The sequence below is a fragment of the Carettochelys insculpta genome, chromosome 19, assembly GCF_033958435.1.
Source record: "Carettochelys insculpta isolate YL-2023 chromosome 19, ASM3395843v1, whole genome shotgun sequence".
Taxonomy (NCBI): Eukaryota; Metazoa; Chordata; order Testudines; family Carettochelyidae; genus Carettochelys; species Carettochelys insculpta.
The window spans coordinates 24,850,547-24,872,978 of NC_134155.1; the positions used below are offsets into that span (position 1 = coordinate 24,850,547).

The window sequence follows — 22,432 nt, forward strand, 5'->3', positions numbered from 1 at the left end:
GCTGTATAAGTCATCCCTTTTAGCTGACTCTTTCTCACCAAGGGCCAGCCAAGCCAGGGTCTTAATAAATAGAAGGCAAAAGGAGAGGGATAGAACAAAGGAGAAATTAGACGGGTAAGGAAAAAAACATTTGGTGGTGGTCAGAAGGGGAAATAATAACTATGTCACATCCCAGGTGCTGGTAGGGGCCCGTTGAGGTGGCAATGTCACCTGGCTCCCTCTGTCAGGCCAGGACACCTTTCAGGATCAGGATCGGCTGGAGTTGCTGTAGCTTCGTCCATCCATATCTGCTCGTCTCCCCCCAGAACTCTCTTTATTTTTAAGAATCCCAGAAGTGAGAGGTGGGTGGAAAAGCCCTTCCCCTCATTATTGTGTTTGCCAACTAGGCCTAATTTTTGACGCACCCACTCTGGTTCGCTGATTTCTGGTGCCTGCTTTTCTTGGTTACCAGGTGTGAGCTTAACATGGTCCTTGAGTAATACCAGGGGCAGCTCTCCCTGTCAGCTGGGTGCTTGTGCGGCCACTCAGGAGAGATTCTGATGCTGCCCAGCTGATTAGCACAGCACCCACAGCTAGTTTTTATTTCCACTGGTGTGCACGTTCACATAATTTATTTTGCACGTGCATGGAAAAATCCACATGTGGATGGAAACAACTAAAGAAAACCTTGATCAGGAGGTCTTTTGGTTGGAACTATTTTCATTTTTGTCTCCCTTTTGATAGGAGCAAATATAACATCTATTGTTGCAGGTTACTGTGATGCTTTGTGAACTTTTGAAAACAGATGCAGGCCTCAAAAGAAAGGCAAACTTGTGGCTCAGTTATCCCACCGGGTTTCATTGCCACCATGCTGCCACAAACAACGGGGTTTTTGTGACTGAATTTGCTTCGAGGGGGAAAGGTATAAGAGGAGCAGCAAAACATGGAGACACACTGAAGAAAAGCCAGAGATAACGTATCCATGTGCATCCCTTAAGAAGGGTGTGTTTGTAGGATGTGTAGCTGCGTGGAATAGAACAGGCGGAAAGACAGAAATTCTTGAAAGAAACTAAAGTGGCTGCAGATCAGGTCTCTGCCAATTGGCTGTGAGAGTGCATTCACAGTGGGGCAGGCATTTGCCCCATCAGTTTGCACTGACGGAATTCAGGGATAAAGAAATTCAGTGATAAGTAGAGCTTCTGGGTTAGGTTTCAGCTAGGGTGACCATCCATCCATCCAGTATTAGGTGGGATGGTCCTGTATTTGGTGTGCCAAAAACAGTGTCCCTACTTATTTTTTAAAATAGATTAATGCTCTGTATTTGGGCCATCCCTCCGCTTACCTTTTCTGCCAGCAGCTGCGCAGGTGCAGCTGCTGGCGGGAGCCTTCCCCGAGCCTTGGGGAAGCAGGGGAGAGTGGGTGGCTGCTGCGTCCCTGCCATTTCCCTGGGGCTCTCAGGGAGGGTTGGTGGCTGCTGATTCCCCAGGGCTCGGGAAGTGCTGGCAACTGCTACTTCCCTGGGGCTCTGGGGGAGGGCCAGCAGCTACTGTCTCCTTCCTAACCCAACCCCAACCCCAGGTTTTGCAAATACAGGCTAGAAATCCCTTTAGCCTGGGTGCAACCCTTCTCCCAGTTCAGTTTGTTTCTCAGGTGTTTCCAAGTGTGGGGAGTGAAGAACCACCGCTGATGTCACTCCCTGCCTCATAGCACTTTTACATAGGGTGGGAACCCAAAACTTGGCTTCCCAGATCTGTTGATGGAAAGATACTGCCATCCCAAGATGGTGTCCAGAGTCATATGGGCTAGTTTGAAACACACTTTTGAACAAAGGCAGAACTAGCTGCACAAAGGGTTCAATAAGAAGGAACAAAGCACAAGTCATTTTTGTACATTCGGTAAAAGTTAAAGTAGACCTTATTTAGAAGTATCAGAGAGGGAGCTGTGTTAGTCTGTAGCTTCGAGAACAACAAGAAGTCCTGTGGCACCTTATGGACTAACAGATATTTTGAAGCGTAAGCTTTCATGGGCAAAGACCTGCTTCATCAGGTGCATGAGTGGGAGGGTGGTTTTATTTAGAAAAAAGTTTTAGAAACCACTACACAACTATCTTCTCATGACAGTGTCGGAGTCCTGAACCTCCCTAATGTTTGGACATTCAAAAAACAACTTCTAAAAATAACTCTCCCCATCCCCGATCTCACAAAACACCCAAACCCCCTAGTTATAAGGAATACTCAATACTTCTCTCATGATCCTGAAAAGGATGTCAAATCTCAGTGCCCAATAAATCACCATTTGTCACAATACTGACTTGTCTTTGTTAACTTGCTTGTTTATTAGGAAGATAAGTCAGGGTCTACATTGTAATTTTATTCCTTCAACTTGAACTCATGCAGAATCTCTGATCAACAGCTGCAGTAGTTACTCTTCCAACTCGGCAAAAGGACCGTTGAATTCCTCCCCAACCTATCCATGAAGAGACCATTACAACCATACAAGAAGGTCCTGTGAAGGGCAACCAAAATGAGCAAGGGGCTGGAGCACATGACCTGTGAGGAGAGGCTGAGGGATTTGGGCTTATTTGGTTTGCAGAAGAGAAGAGTGAGCAGTGATTTAATAGCAGCCTTCAACTTCCTGAAGGACGGGCTCTAAAGAGGATGGAAAGAGGCTGTTCTCAGTGATAGATGGCAGAAAGAAGAGCAATGGTCTTGTTACAGTGCAGGAGCTCAAGCTGCAGAGCTCTGTCATGCCTGCACTTGTGCAGTACAGGTTGGATATTAGGAAAAATTACATGAGGGAGGTGAAGCACTGGAACGTGTTACCTAGAAAGTTGGTGGAATTTCCATCGCTAGAGGTTTTTAAGTCCTGGCTTGACAAAGCCCTGGCTGGGATGATTTAATTAGAGTTGATCCTCCTTTGGACAGGGGACTTGGACTTGATGACTTCTTGAGGACTCTTTTAGCCCTAGGACTTTATGATTCTGACCACAGGGCACAATCTAGATGTTAAGTAATAAGACGATGGGGCTCTGACTGATCTCTAGCTGTTGGGTAACTCTATTACCCTAGAAGAATATGTAACGGAGATAAATCTGGAAGGGTGGGCACTGCCGTGATCTGAGAGTAACTCCTGTTCTAAGAAGGAAGGGGTACGTAGGGATGACTCAAGGAATGACTCTTCATAAATTAGCAGATGAGAAAATGTTTCATGGCTTAGATGGAAAGAGCTTGTCTTTAAAGGGTTTTCCCTGCCGCCACTTTCTGCTGGCTGATCCTTCCTAGCAAGCACACTGTCGCACATGCTATGATCGCATCTTTTTGCTCCTTCAATTCAGGCAGAAGATAATCAAAGAAAAAGCCCTACCGGACATTGAGAACTACATGTTTGAGAACCACGACCAGCTCAGACAGGCAGCCACAGAGTGCATGTGCAATCTGGTTGTGAACAAAGAGGTAAAGACCGTGCTGCTTGCCATACGGCTGGCTGTTAACTTGATGCACTGCCTTTTGAGTGGCACATAGAAGGTGGATCAGGAACTGGACTTGAAATCTAAGAGGGGTTCCCTGCGCAGGTTCAGGTCCTGCTCACGGTGAGGCCTGTGTGGTTTTTTTTTGGTAGGAGGAGTAGCTCAGTGGTTTGCGCATTGGCCAGCTAAACCCGGGGTTGTGAGCTCAATCCTTGAGGAGGCCATCCAGGGTTTAGGTCCAGTAGATGTCAGGAATGGTGCTTGGTCCTGCCAAGAAGGCAGGGGACTGCACTAGATGACCTCCCAAGCTCCCTTCCAGTTCTAGGAGATGTGTCTCTCCAATTAAACAAACTATTGGTCTCCTGGATAAGAACAAGGAAGTGCAGTAAAACTGACAAGTCCAATTCAACTCTGAACTTTTTGGCTCCACACGTAATTACTCTGCAGAATGGGGAGGAGGCTAGGACCTGGGAAAGATTCAGAGAGAGGTTGGACTATTAGAATAACAAGAATATCTAGAGCTATAATAGCTAGTGCCAAACTTTTTTTAGGAATTCTATAAACTGTCCTGCATCAGAGTTTAGGGTTGGGCTAACGCTCATCAGGAAGCAGTTTCTCACATCTCCCCACTGGGGCTGCTTGCATTTGCCTTAGGAACATCGAGTGTTGGCCATTGTTTGAGACAGGGTGCCCTATGGAAATGGGCCACTGGTCCAATGTAACGGGGCCATTCCTAGCTACTCTTTAAAGCTTGTTTTCTATTGTGTATTTCCAGCTGATGGCTTGTGAAACTGCTAGTCTGAGTTCCATAAGCCTTGCAGCTCACCACCGATTTTCACATTTCATTCTCTTGAGGTTCAAGAGAGATTTCTGGCCGATGGGAACGACAGACTCAAGCTGGTTGTGTTACTGTGTGGGGAGGATGATGTGAAGCTGCAGAATGCAGCGGCAGGAGCTCTGGCCATGCTGACAGCGGCGCACAAGAAACTCTGCCATAAGATGACCCAAGTGGTAAGAGGAGAAATCAGATGCCCCAAACTCAGCAAAAAAACTCAACTGCAGCCAGAGTATGTTGTAAAATTCTGGTCAAAGGAGCCCCTCAGCATTTCAAAGAAGTTCTATAGCAACAGACAAAGTATTTATGTTAAATCTTACAGCAGTCTTTCAAATGTTGGGGTATAAAATCATATGTGTTCAAGGTAGCCATCTAATTTCCAACAGCGTGACCTACTAAAACTGATTCTGAAGTCCCTACGTCAGGTTTAGCCCATGTTAACGCTTCCAAGGACTGAAACACCCTTCTCTGCCTGAGGTGCACCCATGCATCTGTAACCCACACACCTACTGGTTGTGGTTCACTGTCCCATCTAGTGGGACTTAGATCACTTACAAAGAGAGTAAGAGAGAGGGAGCCGTGCTAGTCTATACACTATCAAAACAAAAAAGCAGTCCAGTAGCACTTTAAAGACTAACAAAATAATTTATTAGGTGATGAGCTTTCGTGGGACAGACCCACTTCTTCAGACCATAGCCATACCAGAACAGATTCAATATTTAAGGCACAGAGAACCAAAAACATTAATCAAGGAGGACAAATCAGAAAAAAATGACCAAGGTGAGCAAATCAGAGAGTGGAGGGGTAGAAGGCGGGAGGGTGGAAAGGTCAAGAATTAGATTAAGCCAAGTATGCAAATGTGCCCCTATAGAGACCCAGAAAATTCCCATCCTGGTTCAAACCACATGTTAATGTGTCAAATTTAAATGTAAAAGACAGCTCAGCTGTCTCCCTTTCAGTAGTGGTGCAAAAATTTTTCTTCAGTAACACGCAAACTCTTAAGTTAAGGGACAAATTTAGACAACTTTTAGACAAAGAGTTAATGGGCACAAAACAGACATAAAAACACTCCAGATCCACAAACCGGTTAGTCAACATTTTAATGGAGTGGGCCATTCTGTTAATGACTTAAGAGTTTGCGTGTTTCTGAAGAAAAATTTTCCCACCACTGTTGAAAGGGAGACAGCTGAGCTGTCTTTTATATTCACATTTGACACATTAACATGTGGCTTGAACCGGGATGGGAATTTTCTGAGTCACTGGAGGGGCTCGTTTGCATACTTGGCTTAACCTAATTCTTGACCTTCCCCCCACCCCCACTGCCTTCTACCCCTCTACTCTCTGATTTGCTCATCTTGATCATTTTTTTCTGATTTGTCCTCCTTGATTGCTATTTTTGGTTCTCTGTGCCTTAGATATTGAGTCTGTTCTGGTATGGCTATGGTCTGAAGAAGTGGGTCTGTCCCACGAAAGCTCATCACCTAATAAATTATTTTGTTAGTCTTTAAAGTGCTACTGGACTGCTTTTTTGGTTTTACACAGAGAGAGAATGGGTCTGCTCTAGAGCCTTCGCTGAGAGTCAGCTGGCTTTCAGCTCCAACCGTGTTCCTGTATTAAGCTCCCAAGGTCCTAGGTTTGAGCCCTCTTGTGAGTGGCTACACATCTCTGTGCAGGGACAGAGACTGCTACGACAAGTCCCTAGTCACACTCTGATTCAAAGCCTTTGATTGGTGCAACCTCACGATCAGTACAACTAGGCTTAGCAGGGTTCCATTTGTGTTAGTTTATCACAGCAGTGGATAATGTGGATTGTTATAAATTATTTTTTCCATTTTTGTGGTTTTATGATTGAAGAAAGATGGAAAGAATTGGATTTTAGGCTGGAGAAGAGAAGACCGAGAGGGAACACAACAGCTTCCAAATACTTAAAAAGCTGTTAAATGGAGAAGGGAGAAAAATTATTCTCCTTAACCTCTGATGACTGAGCAAGACGTAATGGGCTTAAATTGCAGCAGAGGAGCTTTAGATTGGACTTTAGGAAAAACTTCCCAACAGAGTGGTCAAGCACTGGAGTAAATTACCTTGGGAAGTTGTGGAATCTCCATCATTGGAGATGTTTAAGGCAACTAGACAAAAACCTATCCAGGATGGTCTTAGATGGTCTTGTTCCTGCCATGAGGGTGGGGGAATAGACCTGTTGACCTCTCAAATTTCCTTCCAGTTTTAGCATTCTGTGCAGTTGTAGGAAACTTGTGGGGCTGTCAGACAATTGTTTAATGAAAATAAATGCTGAGATTTAAAAAGCTGAAGCTCTATCATAGGTAAAACCCAAACTGACGTAAGGTCATTTACTTGGTATATGTTGACAAATGCTCAAGTTCTCAAGCAGCCTTTCTCTTTGCCTGGTTGAGCAGTTGGATGATTATTGATGGAAATATTTTTTCATCTGTGTGTGTGCGATGAAATCATTACCAGCATTTACTGATAATCTGTTCTCTCCAAGTGGAGTCATGATGGTGAGGGGATGCACTGCATCCCCGGTTCCTTCTCAGCCACCCTTTACCTGAGCTCTTAACCCCTTGTTGGTTTTGTAGCTAGCTTATTTCATTTTTCTCACATACCTGCCTGCACACAGCTCATATGTATTCTACAGAGACCAGTTTTCACGCGGTGTGTGGCAGTCAGTCATATTCCTGGGCCTTTGGCCTCTATTCAGTCCATTGGGACCACTCAAGGGCCCAGTGGCCCTTGCTGGGGCAAGGAGTGGTCTAGGGGAAACCTGGCTCCCACCCATTCATGCCAGGTTCCAGCCCAGTGACCCTGTGCAGCTGCCAGTGGGAGGAGCTGACTCCCTTGGCACAGCAGCTCCCTGGGACAATTCCCCTGGTATCTTCTCCAGGCTGTAGCACTCACGGGTCCCCACTCTTGATCTGTAGAAGCTCCCGCTCTCCCTCTGTGATCTCTGGCGTTCCTGCTGCTCTCCTCTGCTCCTCTCAAACCTTTTCTTTCCCACTACTCCGGTCTCCCTGCGTCTCTCTGCTCACCGCTCACACTCTCTCCTCGCTCTTCCCACTGTGAAAGGTTTTTAAAGGCCTCTTATTGGCCCATCCACTGGGGACAGCTGTCCCCAGTCAGGCTGAGCCATCTCCCACCCAGCTGCCTGTGATTGTCCTGCAGGCCCTTCTGTTTGTTTGGGCTGCCTCTGAGGGGCCCTCCACCCTGACCCTGCCACAAGCGGAATTGGCCTGTTGGCAGATTCTCCTCATTCTAAATTGCGGCGATCACCTCCTTGCAAAGTGCCTTACAGAGGGGAAAATTAACCTGGCATGTCAGTGATTTCCTCTGTGACAGAAAACCTCAACTTTTTTAAAACTTACTGCTCTTGCTTCCTTGCAGACAACCCAGTGGCTGGAAATCCTGCAGAGGCTCTGCCTGCATGATCAGCTGGATGTGCAGCATCGGGGGCTGGTGGTTGCTTACAACCTCATCAGCGCAGACCAAGAGCTGGCCAAGAAACTGGTGGGGAGCGAGATGCTGGAAATCCTGACAATTGTTGGCAAACAGGAAGATAACTCCACAAAGCAGCATGTCATTAATGTGGCTCGCGAGTGTCTTGTGAAGTTCATGGACTATGGGCTGATCAAACCTTTCTCCCAGCCATGAGACCCAAGGCAAAGCCGGCCTGTCGAGAGAAACAGAGCAGAAGGAGAAAGCACGTGGAAGGGGTGGACATCTCTTGGATCCATAGAAGGAATTCCAGTTGAATTGCTGAGGCTTTGCTGTGTTCAGAACACCTCTTATTTTATGCCTGGGAAAAATCAAGTTGAGTAATTCCTACACCATCTTTAGTGCTAGGATTCCATTTGCTAGCCGTTAATGTATCAAAGTTCCACCATAAAAGAATAAATCCCAGCACTGCATTCAACTGCTGCTGGCTCAAGAAGTCTCAAAAGTTTAGGGCAAAGTAGAGGTTCCAAGTAGATGTTTTTCCTGAAAGATAATCACAACTTTTCATATTTGAGCAGTTCCAATAACATTAGAAGAACAGAGAAGAAAGGTCGAGTTGTCTCCTGTGACATCACAAGTGTGTGTGTTTGGATTTATTAAAATATCTGATGTTTTTATAATGGAATGCAAATATTTAGTGGGAGTATTAGGTGGGGGTCTTCATTAATAAATTGTGCTTTGTTTTATGTGGGTTCCTTCTCTCAATCTCCCACTGTACCAACCAAGCAAGTGAATCTCAGAAACATGGCACAAAAAAAACCCAGCTACAATCTTGTAGTCAAATGTTGTGATATGATTGTGTGATGTCCCTGCACGTCCAACTGTGTAAAGGTAGCTAGGTTGCTTTGACATGGCCCTAGTATGCTTGAAACTTGAAATCTAGTGTGTGCAGTTAAGGCTTAGGGAAAGATTTCTCACTTTATCTAGCTTTCATTGTGCAACGGTTGCAAGAAGAAACTATATGAAGAGCTGAAGCTGACGCCTATATTTAACATTATGGAAAAAAACTACAATTAAGTTGTCTGCATTGCAAGTGGCTGCTCCAAACCTTGCACTCTAGAACTCTAACATGGTAGGAGCCTGGTGCCTTTCGTAGGTCCTATAACCAGAAGCGGTGGCTATGGAAGCCCCTGGCGCCAAAGTTGTTGGATGTGTTCAATAGAGTGCGTTATGGGGATGGGAGCAAAAACCTCTGCAGATTCCGCGTATGCTGAGTATGTACGACCAGTGCACCAGCAGCTGGCCCTTCGGCAGACGTGCCAAGCATTGCGTGCTCTCCTCTCCGGGCATCCCATTAGTGCTGCCTGGTGGAAGTGAAATTTTTCCATAAATGTTCCTTCTGACCACCTGGAGCTGCTCTGTCACTCAAGCCAACGGCAGCAGGGAAAGGGTCCCTAAGCTGCCATGCTGGTGCTGAGGAAGAGTAGGAGGGAGCTACCTGAGACACAGCATGAGGAGCATCACAAGAAATGGGGACTAGTCTAGTGCACTATCCCCTGGAATATGCTTGCAGAGATGCTCCTGGTTATTCTCCTCCTCCCCATCTGTGTGTAGGGGAGGCCTCTACCCCATAGCCTTCACTGTAAGGTTATACATAAGTTATCTCATAGAATGGGAATGGACCTCAAGGTCATTGAGTCCAGTCCCCTGCCCTCTGGGCAGGACCAAGCACCACCCTGACAGATTTTTCTTTTTTTTAATCTGTGTCCCCACACCCCTAAGTGGCCGCCTCAAGGATTGAACGCACAACCCTGGGTTTACAAGGCCAATGCTCAAACAGTCTGTGTTGTCCTCTTGGCCTTGGAGCTTCTGGCTCCCAACTGCAATCTGCCTGTACACCGCAGGCAACTGGCCCCACGCTCTAGACCCAGCAACTGAGATTGGACCAGGGCGGTCCAGCTGCCTGAGGCTGTTTCTGGGCACTCGAAGCCCAGCTCTGTCCATGCTCTGCCTCCCTGTGCATGTGTGCACGGCCCCTATCTGCTATTATCACCCCTCAGCTTCCATCAGTCCCATAGACAATGTCCAGTCCTTCCCCCACCCCCAAGGGAGTCACCCCAGAGTGAGTGACTCCCCTCAGTCTCTCCCCTGAATGTTCACCTCCAAGAGATCTACCATCTTCACAGAGACCCCCCCCCCCCCGGTTAGTCCTCTTCTGGAGGGTGGGAGACACCGGGTCATGAGTCCATGCAATAAGCAGTTGTTTTTTTTTTATTAAAGTGATAATCATTTGGTCTACACACCATGCAGTTAAGACAGACCCAGCAATTCAGTCACCCTGTCATCACCATTTCTCTTCACTATTAGAATATTAAGCAGTTTGTTTGTGCGATGACCTAAAGCGATACATCACAGCAATCACGTTGGTATGTTTGAGGCTGATGAGGAACAGCTCCACAGTGCCTGACAGTTTGATGACCCCTATCACTTGGTGGAGGTGAGCATGATGCAAATCTCACTGCTGACCGGGTCAGTTCTATAAGCTAGAATTGGAGATACATATCTCCTAGAGCTGGAAGGGACCTTGGGAGGTCATCTAGTCCAGTCACCTGCTCTCTTGGCAGGGCCAAGCACCATCTCTGACATCTATCTGCCCCAATCCCTAAATAGCCTCCTCAAGGATTGAACTCACAACCAAGGGTTTAGCAGGCCAATGCTCAAACCAGCATGTGTGCTTCACCTTGAGGGTAGCAATGTTGTAGCTCCTGTGGAATGGTGTCATGGAGGGAGCCAGTCAGCCCAGAGAGAGGTGGGACAATTCTCTGGAGAGCACAGCTGAGGCATGGGTCAAACTCGCCTTACATAGTCTGTTGTGGGAAGCAGCAGGGTGGTTCTATGCCATGGGAAGTCTATAGTCTGTGTCCCCTGCAAGTTACACTTTTCAGAGTATCCAAGGACAATGAGCAGAGCAGAAGGCTCTTTTGCGGGGTAACATGAGGGGGTGGAACAGACTCCTTTAATCAAGGTTCAGTGATCAACTTCAGTAACCACTCCTTTAACTGAACCTGCTCAAACCCTAATGGACCGCAACAAGAGAAACGCGCTGGTACCTCTTCTGTAGATGTGGTACAAGTTATTCAACTGTAAAAGATGTAGAACATTGTAGACTTCCAAAGAGCTGCCGTCTAATGAATAAAAAGCAAAAATTTTGAATGAGAGCGAACCCACGCAAGCCCCAAAGTAAAAGGCAGTGCTTTGTAGTCAAGTAGGAATAGAAATAAAGTCAAACGTTCTCTTTTCCTGCGACAACTGGCTCACTTTGGTTTCCTCGTCGTGGGGAATCCAATTGAAATCTGAGTAAATTACAAAGAAAATATGTTTATTTTTAAAAAACTAAGCACTCTTTAAGGTAACTCTCCTCAGACATCTCTTTAAATCTTTATATCGAAATACCTTTGAAAATCTCCCCTGGGATGACCAGAAACAATCCATCAATCCGCTATCTGCAATGAATACGTCCTTTGTTTAATGAGTTCATTTTCAATGAAAAACATGGTTTGTTACATCTTTATTTTTCTAGCCAACACATTTAAGGCATTTATTTAATAAACAACCTTAAAAAGTGCTGGTTTTGCACACTTTTAATAGAAGTCCAATTTCAATCCAAATGCAGAATGACACAAATTGCAAGTTAAAAATGATTGCCATTCTCTAAAATACCATTAATTTGTTCAATCTTAATTTTTACTTTTTTTGAAGCATTTAAAACCTTTAAAGCTATGGCACGGCAGGCAGGGGGTTGCTCCAAACCAGCAGGGCTGCTGCAGGCTCCCTAGCCCCACTCCACACCTGTTTTAACTGGTTCTCCCATTAAACCTAGCATTTAACCAGTTAAATCCCATTTAATTGGTTAACATCCCTAACCGGGACTGAGTGAATTTAGGCCCTGCTAAGGTGAGGGTGAAAGCCAAGCTGGATTTTTGTGGGTCACAGTGAGGGCTGTGCAGAGACTTAACTGCCTGAATCCAGAGTTTAGGCACCTAAGTTCCTCATGGATCCTGCTCGGTGCATCTTGGGAACCAGAGCACTGGTGCACCCCAAATCAGAGGCTGCTCTTGAAACACTGGGCCCTGGATTGCAGAGAGAATCAACGCTGAGCTGGACACTGCAGCTAGGAACTCTCCCACTTGCCAGTTTGGCTGCAAGAGCGCATTGCCTCCTACTTGTCAGTCGCTTGACCTGCCACCCGACAACCAAAGCCAAAGCAGGTGTTGCTGCAGGGAACATGGACACAAGAGCAGGGAGGACTGATTAGCTGCAGGTGGGCTATACCCCAGGTAACGCCTTTGCTTTCTATCAGGGACGGGCTTTTTCAGATGCTGAGGGCTTGCCAAGTCTCGTGAAGTTCATTAGCCTGGGAGCCCTCGAAGGTGGAACTTTGCTAGCTTCGTACTGAACTGTGAGTGAAAAAGCACAAAGGCGACACGACTATCAGTCTCTACACACAGCTACAGGAAATCCCTCCTGACTGACTAAGCAGCTCCTGTTTTCAAGCATTACCTTTCGTACAGCAAATAAAGTTGTAAGTTAGCTCTGGATGCCGCACAGAGTTTAAGATTGCTAGAAATCTCTGCCTGCTTAGGGAGAGGGACTGGGTTGATACCAAACACAATGTTTCTTTCCAGGCCAGAAAAGCGGCGTACGCTGTCGAGAACAATCGCATTTTCCAGCACACCATCTGCACCTGTGAAACAGGCATCTAGTCTGCAACGTCTCATTTTGAGTTGGAGTAGATGCCTATACCACTTCACCTCATTCACTGTGTTGCACAGGATAGCAATGTCTTTCCCACTGTAACCATTCCGAAAATACCGGGAACAGGCGTCAGCCACGTATGTTGCTATTTCCTCCTTCTCCAAGTTTTTTTCTTCAGTGCAAAGACCTGGCAAGGGATGGCCACATGTGGCCTCATCGAGCAACATGCTTAACCGGTCAGAAGGAATAGCAATTTGTGGATTTCTGACAATAGTTTGCATCTCTCGTAGCATGGTGTCGTATATCTGTGTGGCATTCCGGACCCCTACGGTTAGCCACTCCTGAGGATATTGTTCTGATGGATCTGGAAGACCACATGGAAATGGGTGACTTGTCTGTAAATAATCCAAGAAGATCCAGAGAACACCAGGTTCACGGTGAATACTTCCTTGGGTGATGCACTTAGCTTTAGCGTACCAATCACCATCCTCTGACCGGAAATTCTGGGCCTCATCAATAACTATGTGCTTCACTGATGGATAAATCCCTTTTAAGAAAGCAACCCTGGTCACAGACTCACAAATGTTTCTCCCCCTACAAAATAAAAGAACATGTGGCATAATTAGTGTGAATTTTCTGTTGGTTTGTGCACCTGTGACAAGTGTATCAAAACACTTCTGAGTATGAAGAAGCTTGCAAACTTTTTGCCTTCAAAATTTGGTTGCTGATATTGAAAAGACTAAATTTACAAACGGCAACAGGCATTAATCAATTAACTACATGCCTTTAGTGGTGTTATGCCAGAAATTGCATATCTCAAATGTGTTACATAATGTGAGAGTTTTTTCAGCCAAAAAATGAACATCTGATATAACAGAAGTAGAAATGTTACTAAAATCATTACTGTTGTTGGGAGACATCTCATGCAGATTGTCGGAAGGATGCAATGATATATAGTCCCCACACAAAAATTTATTAATTTACAGTTTGTCATTCTAGGGACAAAAGAGTGACAAACATTGTTTTTGACACAACACAATAAGAACATTACAGAAAACAAAGCATTATAATTTGCTGCAACAGCCAGTTATGAGGCTCTTTATAATTTGTCTGCCATTTTACAGTTCTAACACTTATGACACTGCAGACATGTAAAACCTGCTTATATATTAAACAACATGTACTTAGGATTTCATTCACCATGATTCTTATATAGTACTATGTAAGGTATGGGCCTTATGCTCATTCACATTAAGACCACGTTATACCCCCCTCTAGCCTTAAGTCGGGTCTACACTAGACCTTAAAGTCGATTGTAGATATGCAATTCCAGATTCGGTAATTTCATAGCTGGAATCGGTGTACCTATGATCAACTTATCCGTCCTCACTGAGAACCTTCCCGTCAACCTCCCTTACTCCTCATGAGACCAACGAGGAGAGGGGTTGATGTGGACCCCTGATGATTCTACTTCTCAAGTCCCCACTAGGAGCACAAAAATGAACCCAAGAGGATTGACCATGACCGAGTCAATCTGGCTGGTGGCACAGCTGTACCCTTAGTGTAAATGTGATTAGAGCTGTTGTAAGTGGGGGTTCTTTCAGTAGATAAATTATTTACGTCTTTGATGTGGGTCAGTGATCACATGTTGACCGGGATGCTGCTCAACTGGACTCCCAAGGACTGAAAAGCGAAACACCTCCTGCCTGGCCATGGAGGAGGGGGCAAGAAAATCAAGCTTGACTCCTGGGAGGAATGAGGCCAGATGAGCAAACTATTAAATGGACTGTCATACCATCTACAGCCTTCTGCATCAACGGCAAACCTCCCCTCCTGGCAGGCGGTGGGTGTAGGAAGCAGCTACCAGCTGATTCACCAGCCACCTCCTTATCCTCAGCAGCAGCAGCGCCTGTGTGTGTTTGGATGCAGAATCAGGGATTGAAGGGGGAGGCAGGGGTTTTGAGGAGTAGCATATAACCTCAATGCTGGGCAATGGAAATGGATCTGGAGGCTTGATAAGTACAGGAGAGGGGAAGGACTCGGGCTGCTGGTCGGGGAAGAGGACTGGAAGCGGGGTAGTGTGGAGCAAGGGAACAGCTCTGGATAAGGAGAGACAGGCAAAGAAAACAGAGGTGGGAGAGACAGTACGACTAAGGGAAGGAAATGGTGAAGAGGAAACTAAAGGTAAAATGTGAGGAAGGCGCCATGCAGCAAAGCTGACCTTACCACATCCGGACCCAAGGGAGGAGAGGAAAAGAAACACTGCCTCATCTTCCTAGCAGGTGAACCACTCCCGGGAGCCAGGGCTTAGCCAGCCCACAAAGGTGCAGCTTTTCCCTTCCAGTTGAGGGATGACTCCGACCCCAAATGGTTTATCAAGAATGACCCTCCAAATGCCATCAGACGTGCCCCGCCTTTTCCAATAACATGCAAACTACCTTCTCACCTACGGCAGCATTGCAGCACTGGAATACTTCTGACGGATAAAGCACCACTGGTGGCAGCAATGGGAGGATACAGCAGACCCCAAGTTACACAAAGGCTGCACTCCTGGGCAACCTCACATAACTCAAGTTTCATGCAAGTTGGATGGAGCTGGGAACCGAGAGGCAGCACCAGCACTGGTCAGTTTCCCAGCTCCCACAGTGGTGGGGAGCCACGGAGAAGCTACAGCAGTACAGTTGTCCAGCTTCCCCCAGCTGAGGAAACTGGGGCAGGGGGGTCTGGAGCAGGGAGCTACACTCCCGCCAGCCCCCAGGAACCCCAGGATTTCAACTTGCGTTAACACAAGCTAAGCGCCAGTTGAAAGCACGTATATATGCATATTTTACCTGCTGGTTTATGTGATTCTAGTTAGTATAACTGCACTGATGGAGAATTATGGGTTGATGGTCTTTAATGTAGCCAATGCTTGACAGAACAGCTACATACCTTTTTAATGAAGGATGAAAGGCCTTTTCAAAGAGTGAGAAACATTCTTTGCCAACATCTATTCCCCATCATCCCTTTGACACTGGATATTATTATTATTATACAGCATTTTTGAATTAGCTACAAAATACTCACTGTACAATTGTTTTCAGGGGCTGATTCTCACAAATGTACAGAATCTCATCAGATCCACAGTGGAACACGTTCTTAATCCTCTCTATGATATTCAGGGCCACAACTGTCTTCCCTGTTCCCAGCAGGCCGTAGATAAACAGCTTCTTGGATTTGTGAAGGTTCTTTGTTAGTATCTCATACTGTTTAATGGTGAGAAGGTTGAAAAATTCACATTTAAGCCTGTCACTTAAGAAGGATCTAAAACTCAACAAGATTATCACAAGTGACTGAAGTAAGTCTGGCCTGTTTTCAGGCGAAAGAACATAGGTAAGGGGATACTTAACTTCTACATGCAAGTCATTACTGTCCTGTCTGTTGCTTCCAAGCTCTAGGAGCTGGGGAATCACACACATTCTCTGAGTGTATCCCCCATCATTTACAAGTTTCTGTTTTAACGTATGAGCAATTAATCTTGAATAGTCAAACATCATCTCAGAACAATCCTTCTTTTTGACTGTGTACAACGTTGGGTATTTGCCTGCAGCTATTAAGAGAGCATCACAGACAACATGTGGACTCTCTGGCAATCCGATAGACACAGCCCAGCTTCTTGCAAATATCAGCAGCCCCTGAGAACATTGCTGCGCTTCCATTTCCTCTTTCATTAACTCCTCCAGACCTGGATACTCCGAGAACAGCTCTCTGCAGAGGCTATCTGGGTTGTATACTATCCCTTCACAATTTACTAGGAATTGAGAGAATTAGAAAAACGTTAATATTTTTATAGCAATTCTCTTTTTTCAAAAGCACCACAAAGCATTTTTACAACTTATTCCAATTGAATTTATGCTTGAAAATATATTACAGTTTGAATGTCTCTAATCTGGCACCCTCAAGACCTGATTGGTGCCAGATGAGAGAATTTACTAGACCACCAGAGGTCAGTATTGTCTATCAGCATTATCAACATTTCTACTTCTTACTGGACTCTTAGAAGATACATAGGTGTAATTTACAGGTAAATAACATCACAGAACACTCAGAACCAGGACAGGTGGCTGGAAACAACTTTATGGGACCATGGGAAACTTGGCCACACCTATGACAAGTGGTTGTCCAGCTGACTTAAAATCATGCCGGATTACAGATGCTGCTAGACAAAAGAGTTCCAGATTAGAGAGGTTCAACCTGTACAACTCATTAGTTAATATAACTGAAAGGATTACTACAAAAAGGAAAAAAAGTTGGAAAATACTGCAATATTTTTGTCATTTCCTTAACTGTGCATTTCCCAGACTTGAGGGCATTAGGTTATTGCTTTTAAAGTACCCAAGAGCAACCCTATCTTAATATAAACTTTTTTTCCCATATTAAACATTCTTACATACTTACTGTGTTTCACATGTACTCCGTATAAAAGAGTTGCTATTCCACTTTAAAAAAATGAAAACAAATTCACTCAATAAATGTTTAAGGTGAATATGAAAGATTGGCAGCAGTAAAGGGTAGCAGAAGAAGATGGGTAAGAATTTGGATGACCTAACCTGTGCATTTCCTCTGTCTATACACAATAGAGCATGTTTCAGATTAGTGCCCCTGGAAGAGCGCTAATCTGAAATACTATGTCTACACAGCAGCTTTATTTCAAAATAAGCTATTCTGGAATATTTTATTTTGAAATAGCCCCTAGTTCCTCTCTACAGAGCCCCTATTTTGAAATAAGCACTATTCCTTGTGGAATGAGGTTTACCAATTTTGAAATAAACCAACCGCTATTTTGAAATTATTTCAAAATCACAGTTGCATTGTGTGGCCGCTTGCAAAGTTATTTTGAAATAGCGGCCGTTACTTCGAAATAAATTTACTGTGTAGACACACCCTTGTCATCCTCATGCTTATCTGAAATACCATGTGAGGCAAAAGGGGAGTAATTTGCCACTACATCCTAATGTTCATTCTGAATGAAAGCTCTGATCTCTGTGTTTACGTATGTAAATCAGGCTGATACAACAAAAATGCATACCTGAAAATAGAGCTTGTGGCAGGTCACGCAGACACTTGAGGCCTTTGATGGAAAACACTGTTTTGGTGAGTGGGGGTGAACGGGACACACTCAGCTCAGCTGTGAAAGTTTGACATAAATCTGAAATCACTAGAAAAATAAATTACAGCTCATGTTAACACACTATTACTGCATCCCCTGATCATTATACATCGGCCCTACTAAATTCACAGCCATGAAAAATGGATCACATGCTATGAAATCTAGTCTCGCACCATGAAATCCCATTTTTTGTGTGTGCGCTTTTACCCTGGGAACACTCATTTCTCAAATTGAGAGTTCTGAACCAAAAGTGAGTGGGGAGGGAAAACAAGATTATTTAGGGGCGTCACAGTATTGCTACTCTTACAATTGCAGAGCCACTGTCAGGAAGCGACAGATGTTCACCAGGCACCCAGCTCTGGAGGCAGTTTCCTGTCTGCAGCTGCTCAAATAACACTGTACAATGCTATTATTACTTCCATGCTGGTACCTTCAGAGCTGGGGAGCCATAGAGTGGTAGCTGCTCAGTGCAAGTACCAACACAGAAGTAAGCAGGCTAATATCCTACCATGCATGCCTAACTTCTCTGCTGCTGCTGCTGGTGGCTCTAACATCAGAGCTGGGCTCCCGGCCAGCATCCACTGTTTTCTGCTGCTCAGCTCTGAAGTGCCAGCAGCAGTGTAAAAGTAAAGGTAACAACACTGCAACTCTCCCCCACCCCTATAATTTAGGGACCAGCACCCCTGCAACACTATGAAATTTCATATTTAAAGAGCTGGAATGATGAAATTTATGATTTTTAAAATCCTATTATCATGAACTTGACCAAATTGGACCATGAATTTGGTAGGACCCTAATCATACGGACTTCTATTCTGTTTGCAGAGAATTGAAACTGGTGCAGCATATGCACCTTGTGGACACTTAAAATGAGATGCGGTTAAGTAACTGGAAATGCTTATCTGGGAACACATCCACAGCCTCAGTGTGTCCCTTCGAGCGGCTGAAAGGGCAGAATCTTATTGCCAGAAGCTTGGGGTATAGGGGGAGATTTCAGTTGCAAACAATTGAGTTCCTCCATCCCTTTGGAAATCCTCAAAAGGAGATAAGGGAGGAAAGGGTTAAGGATATTGGACCTTAGTCCTGCTGTTTTTATCTGTAATTATCTTTTGGATTGTCCTGGGATAAATATCCTCAGTATTTGGTTCACGCTATAAAGGCAAAGTTGGACACCAATAAGTTTTCCATTATTTATGATTCGACACGTAGATGGCTTTGCAGAATTTGGGTTGGCACAGTTAGCACTGACTGGTTACAGGGTGCACCATGAATCAAAGATTAGTGCTGTTTGCATCTGACCAAAAGAGTAGAAGGCCACTCTGCTTAAATGTTATTTATCAGATCAGGTAATATGTATTCAGATAGAAAGTTTTGTAACTTTGAGTTTGGGGTAGCAATCAGTGACTGATCATGAAGGTACCATGACACTGTTATGCTAGAAATGCTGAAATTAGTGTTCATATGGAAATAAAAATTACAAATCTTGATATTTGCCCCCCCATGTTGACCTGGGTCAGTTGCCATCATCAGGTCTGTCCATTCTTCAGCTGCCATCCTCGTGATCTTTTTGTCCTTTACAGCCCATGAGTCCGGAGTATTAGAAAACACAACACAACAGAATGGCTGGATTCTCACAGCACAGACATAGCCATACAAGCTTTCATGTTCATCGAACACCTCCATCGTTTTGCATTCTAATTTAATTCTATGCTGAGAAGTACAGAAATGGGCAATGGACAGTTTCCCCTGAACATGTTCTACCGCTTCTTTTAATTCATCGATAATTACTCTGTCCCTCCTACATCCAACAACTCTCCCACTATCATCCACCCCAATAAATAGAAATCCTCCTTGTGTGTTTGCAAAGGCAGAGATGTAAGTCGGCAGGATCTCTTTAACGTATTTCAAAACATTCTTTGTTGCAAAATTCTTAAATTCAACATGTGTTGACTCAGTGAAATTTAGTTTTTCCCCCAAGGTGAGAATGTCTCTTGTATAAAAGCGTTCAGCAGACACATATATGTTTTGTTCTTGCCGAACATCACTAAGTAGAGCTTTCTTAGCTCTTGGTTCTGACTCCTCATCGCACTGTCTCCTGGCAAAATCTGCCTTCTCTTTGAGAAATTGTGCGGCTTCAGTAGGACTCATGGTCTCAGTTCGAGTAAAAGATCTTCGGCACAAACCTGTTCTTAGGCTGCAAATACGCGGAGAGGATGAATTGTCACAGCTCCATGATTTCACAAAAATTAAAACATACTTATTTTTCTGTATATATTCAAAATCAAAATATTTTAGAAATGTTTGAGATGGAATAAGTTCTGTAAGAGCTTTTTCTATATCCTGTCCAATCCCATGTTTTTTATAATCGTAGTCCACATTTTCAACCTCTGCCTTTATCACGCCTCCACCTGAGTTCAGCAAGGCACATGCTGCTTGGGAAATGTTACCAGTTTGTTTTCTTTTTAAATTGCCATCCCGCATCTGGTTCCTGGATTTCTCGCCGAAAGTTACTTTTCCAACTTCTACAACCACATCAGGGTAGTTTATGGAACAATCGAGGTGCAGAATACTCTCCTGCATGGCCATGGCGTTCCTGAAACAACGAAAGACAGAGAGCTCCCTTAAACATTACACACAACCAAGTGGATGGCTCAGCAGGCCACAGCCCCTGTTTCTAATATGGCTGCTTGACTTGGGAACCACTCCAGGGGATTAATTATTTCCCCACTCACTTTCAGACTGTCTCAGAAGAAACAGTGAAACACACAGAAAGGAACCAGCCTGCCTGCCTAACTCCTCCTGAGATTAGCACGGGCTGAAATACTCCAGTGGGGATTTACCAGTTTGTAGCATCACAAAAAGCAAGCAATATCTGTCCAATATCTTCCTCAATGATTTAGATAATGGCATAGAGTAGGCTTATCAAGTTTGAGGACTATACGAAGCTGGGAGGGGCTGCAAGTGCTTTGGAGGATAGGGCCAGAATTCAAAAAGATCTGGACAAACTGGAGCAATGGGTTGAGGCCGTGGTGAACCCCCAATCACCCTCCAGCCATTCTTGGACCATCATCAAAGCCAATTTTAACCACTCTGGACACTTTATAAAATGAAAAAGGAAACCACAACATAGATTTTCAGGCAGAAATTAATAGCATTATTGGAAGATAGTTAATTTCAAAATAACTGATTGTCAATTTGCAATTTATTTAAAATTTATTTTCTACGATCATTTTTACTCCTTTCTTTTTGTTTCCCACGGTCCCCCAGCAATAGGGGTCCACAGACCCAGGCTGGGACCCACTGGTCTAAGGCAAATAGGATGATGTTTAATAAGACAAATAAAAAGCGCTGAACATTGGCGGGAACTGTTTCACACATGCAAAATGGGAAAGGAGAGAGTCCACCAGAAAGGGACCCAGGGCTCATAGTGGACTACAAGCTGAATAGGAGTGTGATGCTGTGGCCACACACACACACGCGCACGCAAGAGATTCTGGAAGGCATTAATAGGAGTCTTGTAAGCAAGACACAAAAAATCTTGCTGCTCTACTCTGTCCAGTACTGATTTGGCTTCAACTGAAGTATTGTGTGCAGTTGTGGGCACCACATTTCAGAAAAGGTGGGAAGAAACTGGAGAGGGTCCAGAAAAGAGCAACTAAAATTATTAAAGGTTTGCGGACCATGATTTATGAGAGAAGAGATTAAAAGAACAGGGACTGTTTAGTTTGGACAAGAGAAGGCTGAGAGAGGATATGGTGCAGGTTTCGAATACCTAAAAAAGTGCTGCAAAGAGACGGGAGAAAAATTGTTGTTCTTAGCCTCTGGAAACAGGACAAGAAACAATGGGATTAAATTGCAGCAAAAGAAGGTTTAGGTTGGATGGTAGGAAAAATTTCCTGAGTGTCAGGTGCTTAATTACTGGAACAAATCGCCTAAGGTGGTTGTGGAATCTCCATTGCTGGCAATATTGAAGAGCAGATTGGTAGAGCGCCCGGCCCGGCAGCCCCCACCCCCGGATCGCCCACCCCGCTGCAATAGCCGGACACCGGCTCGCCCCGCACCGTGCTCCTGAGCGCAAGGAGAACCGAGCCCCGCTCCCGCACCGGCCCCGATCCGGGCACGAGCCCCTCCACCCGCGCCCCGCTCCGCCCCTCCGGGCCCAGATCACCCCGCCACCCGCTCCGCACCCCGGCCGCAGGAACGACTCTCACCGCCTGCCTGCTCGTCCCGGACCGGAGCGCGGCGCCTGCCGCGGCCAGACAGACCCTCCGCCCCACCCCGCTGCCGGAGGGCCGGGGCCGGAGCGCTCCCACGCTGCTGGGAACGGCGGCCCCGCGGCGCCCCCTTGCGGCGGACACGTGAGTGCAGCGCCGGCCGCAGTTTCGTTTCTCGTACCCGGGAAACCGAAAGCGCTTCGCTGCCCCGGTTGCCCCGCACCACGTGCGGCCCGGCGCGGCGCGGCGCTTCTCAGCTGGGGGTGGGGCTCTACCGGCCCTTTCAGGCTGCGCAGCCCCCACCCGCCTCCATTGCCGCTGAGAGCGGCGGAGCTGAATGCTGAAGTGACACTGTCTAAATCTGAGCCCCCCCCCCCTTTTTAGTTGAGGTCAAGGTCAAAGGGTGGCGTGTGTCTCCGTCCCGCCCCATTGGCCCAGGTCGGGGGAGGGTGGCGCGTAGTTCTGCTCGATTGCCATTGAGCTCGCTGGAATTTGAGCAATTTTACCAGGTGCCCCGTATTCATCAGAGGGGGAAAAATGGTCACCCTAAATGGACCAGGCACTTGGGCCAAAGATCCCAGCAAGGG

The 22,432-nt window shown here is 45.6% G+C and overlaps 2 protein-coding genes across 8 annotated transcripts in view; one reads left to right on the forward strand and one right to left on the reverse strand.

Moving 5' to 3' along the window:
- Nucleotides 1-8,527, forward strand: part of UNC45B (unc-45 myosin chaperone B) — a 51,402-nt gene extending 42,875 nt beyond the window's left edge. The window contains exons 18-20 of one of the 2 annotated variants that reach the window (XM_075013914.1): nt 3,314-3,431; nt 4,301-4,456; nt 7,677-8,527. In XM_075013914.1, the coding sequence (XP_074870015.1) occupies nt 3,314-3,431; nt 4,301-4,456; nt 7,677-7,943 (541 nt within the window). In that variant the 3' untranslated portion in view covers nt 7,944-8,527. The remainder of the gene's footprint in view (nt 1-3,313; nt 3,432-4,300; nt 4,457-7,676) is intronic. The other variant, XM_075013915.1, reaches the window with a different exon arrangement.
- A 1,303-nt stretch (nt 8,528-9,830) lies between these two features.
- On the reverse strand, nt 9,831-22,015 carry LOC142023181 (protein SLFN14-like). 6 transcript variants are annotated; one of them, XM_075013881.1, is made up of 7 exons: nt 21,843-21,956; nt 19,140-20,224; nt 17,551-17,679; nt 15,549-16,272; nt 12,539-13,076; nt 11,181-11,230; nt 9,832-11,080 (listed from the first exon to the last, which is right to left on the reverse strand). In XM_075013881.1, the coding sequence occupies exons 2-6, from the start codon at nt 20,215-20,217 to the stop codon at nt 11,219-11,221; spliced, it is 2,481 nt and encodes an 826-aa protein (XP_074869982.1). In that variant the 5' UTR covers nt 20,218-20,224; nt 21,843-21,956; the 3' UTR covers nt 9,832-11,080; nt 11,181-11,218. The 6 variants fall into 6 exon arrangements, with proteins under 6 accessions (XP_074869981.1, XP_074869982.1, XP_074869979.1 ...); XM_075013878.1 differs by having other exon boundaries at nt 9,833-11,080; nt 12,288-13,076; XM_075013880.1 differs by having other exon boundaries at nt 9,831-11,230.
- Nucleotides 22,016-22,432: the final 417 nt, after the last annotated feature.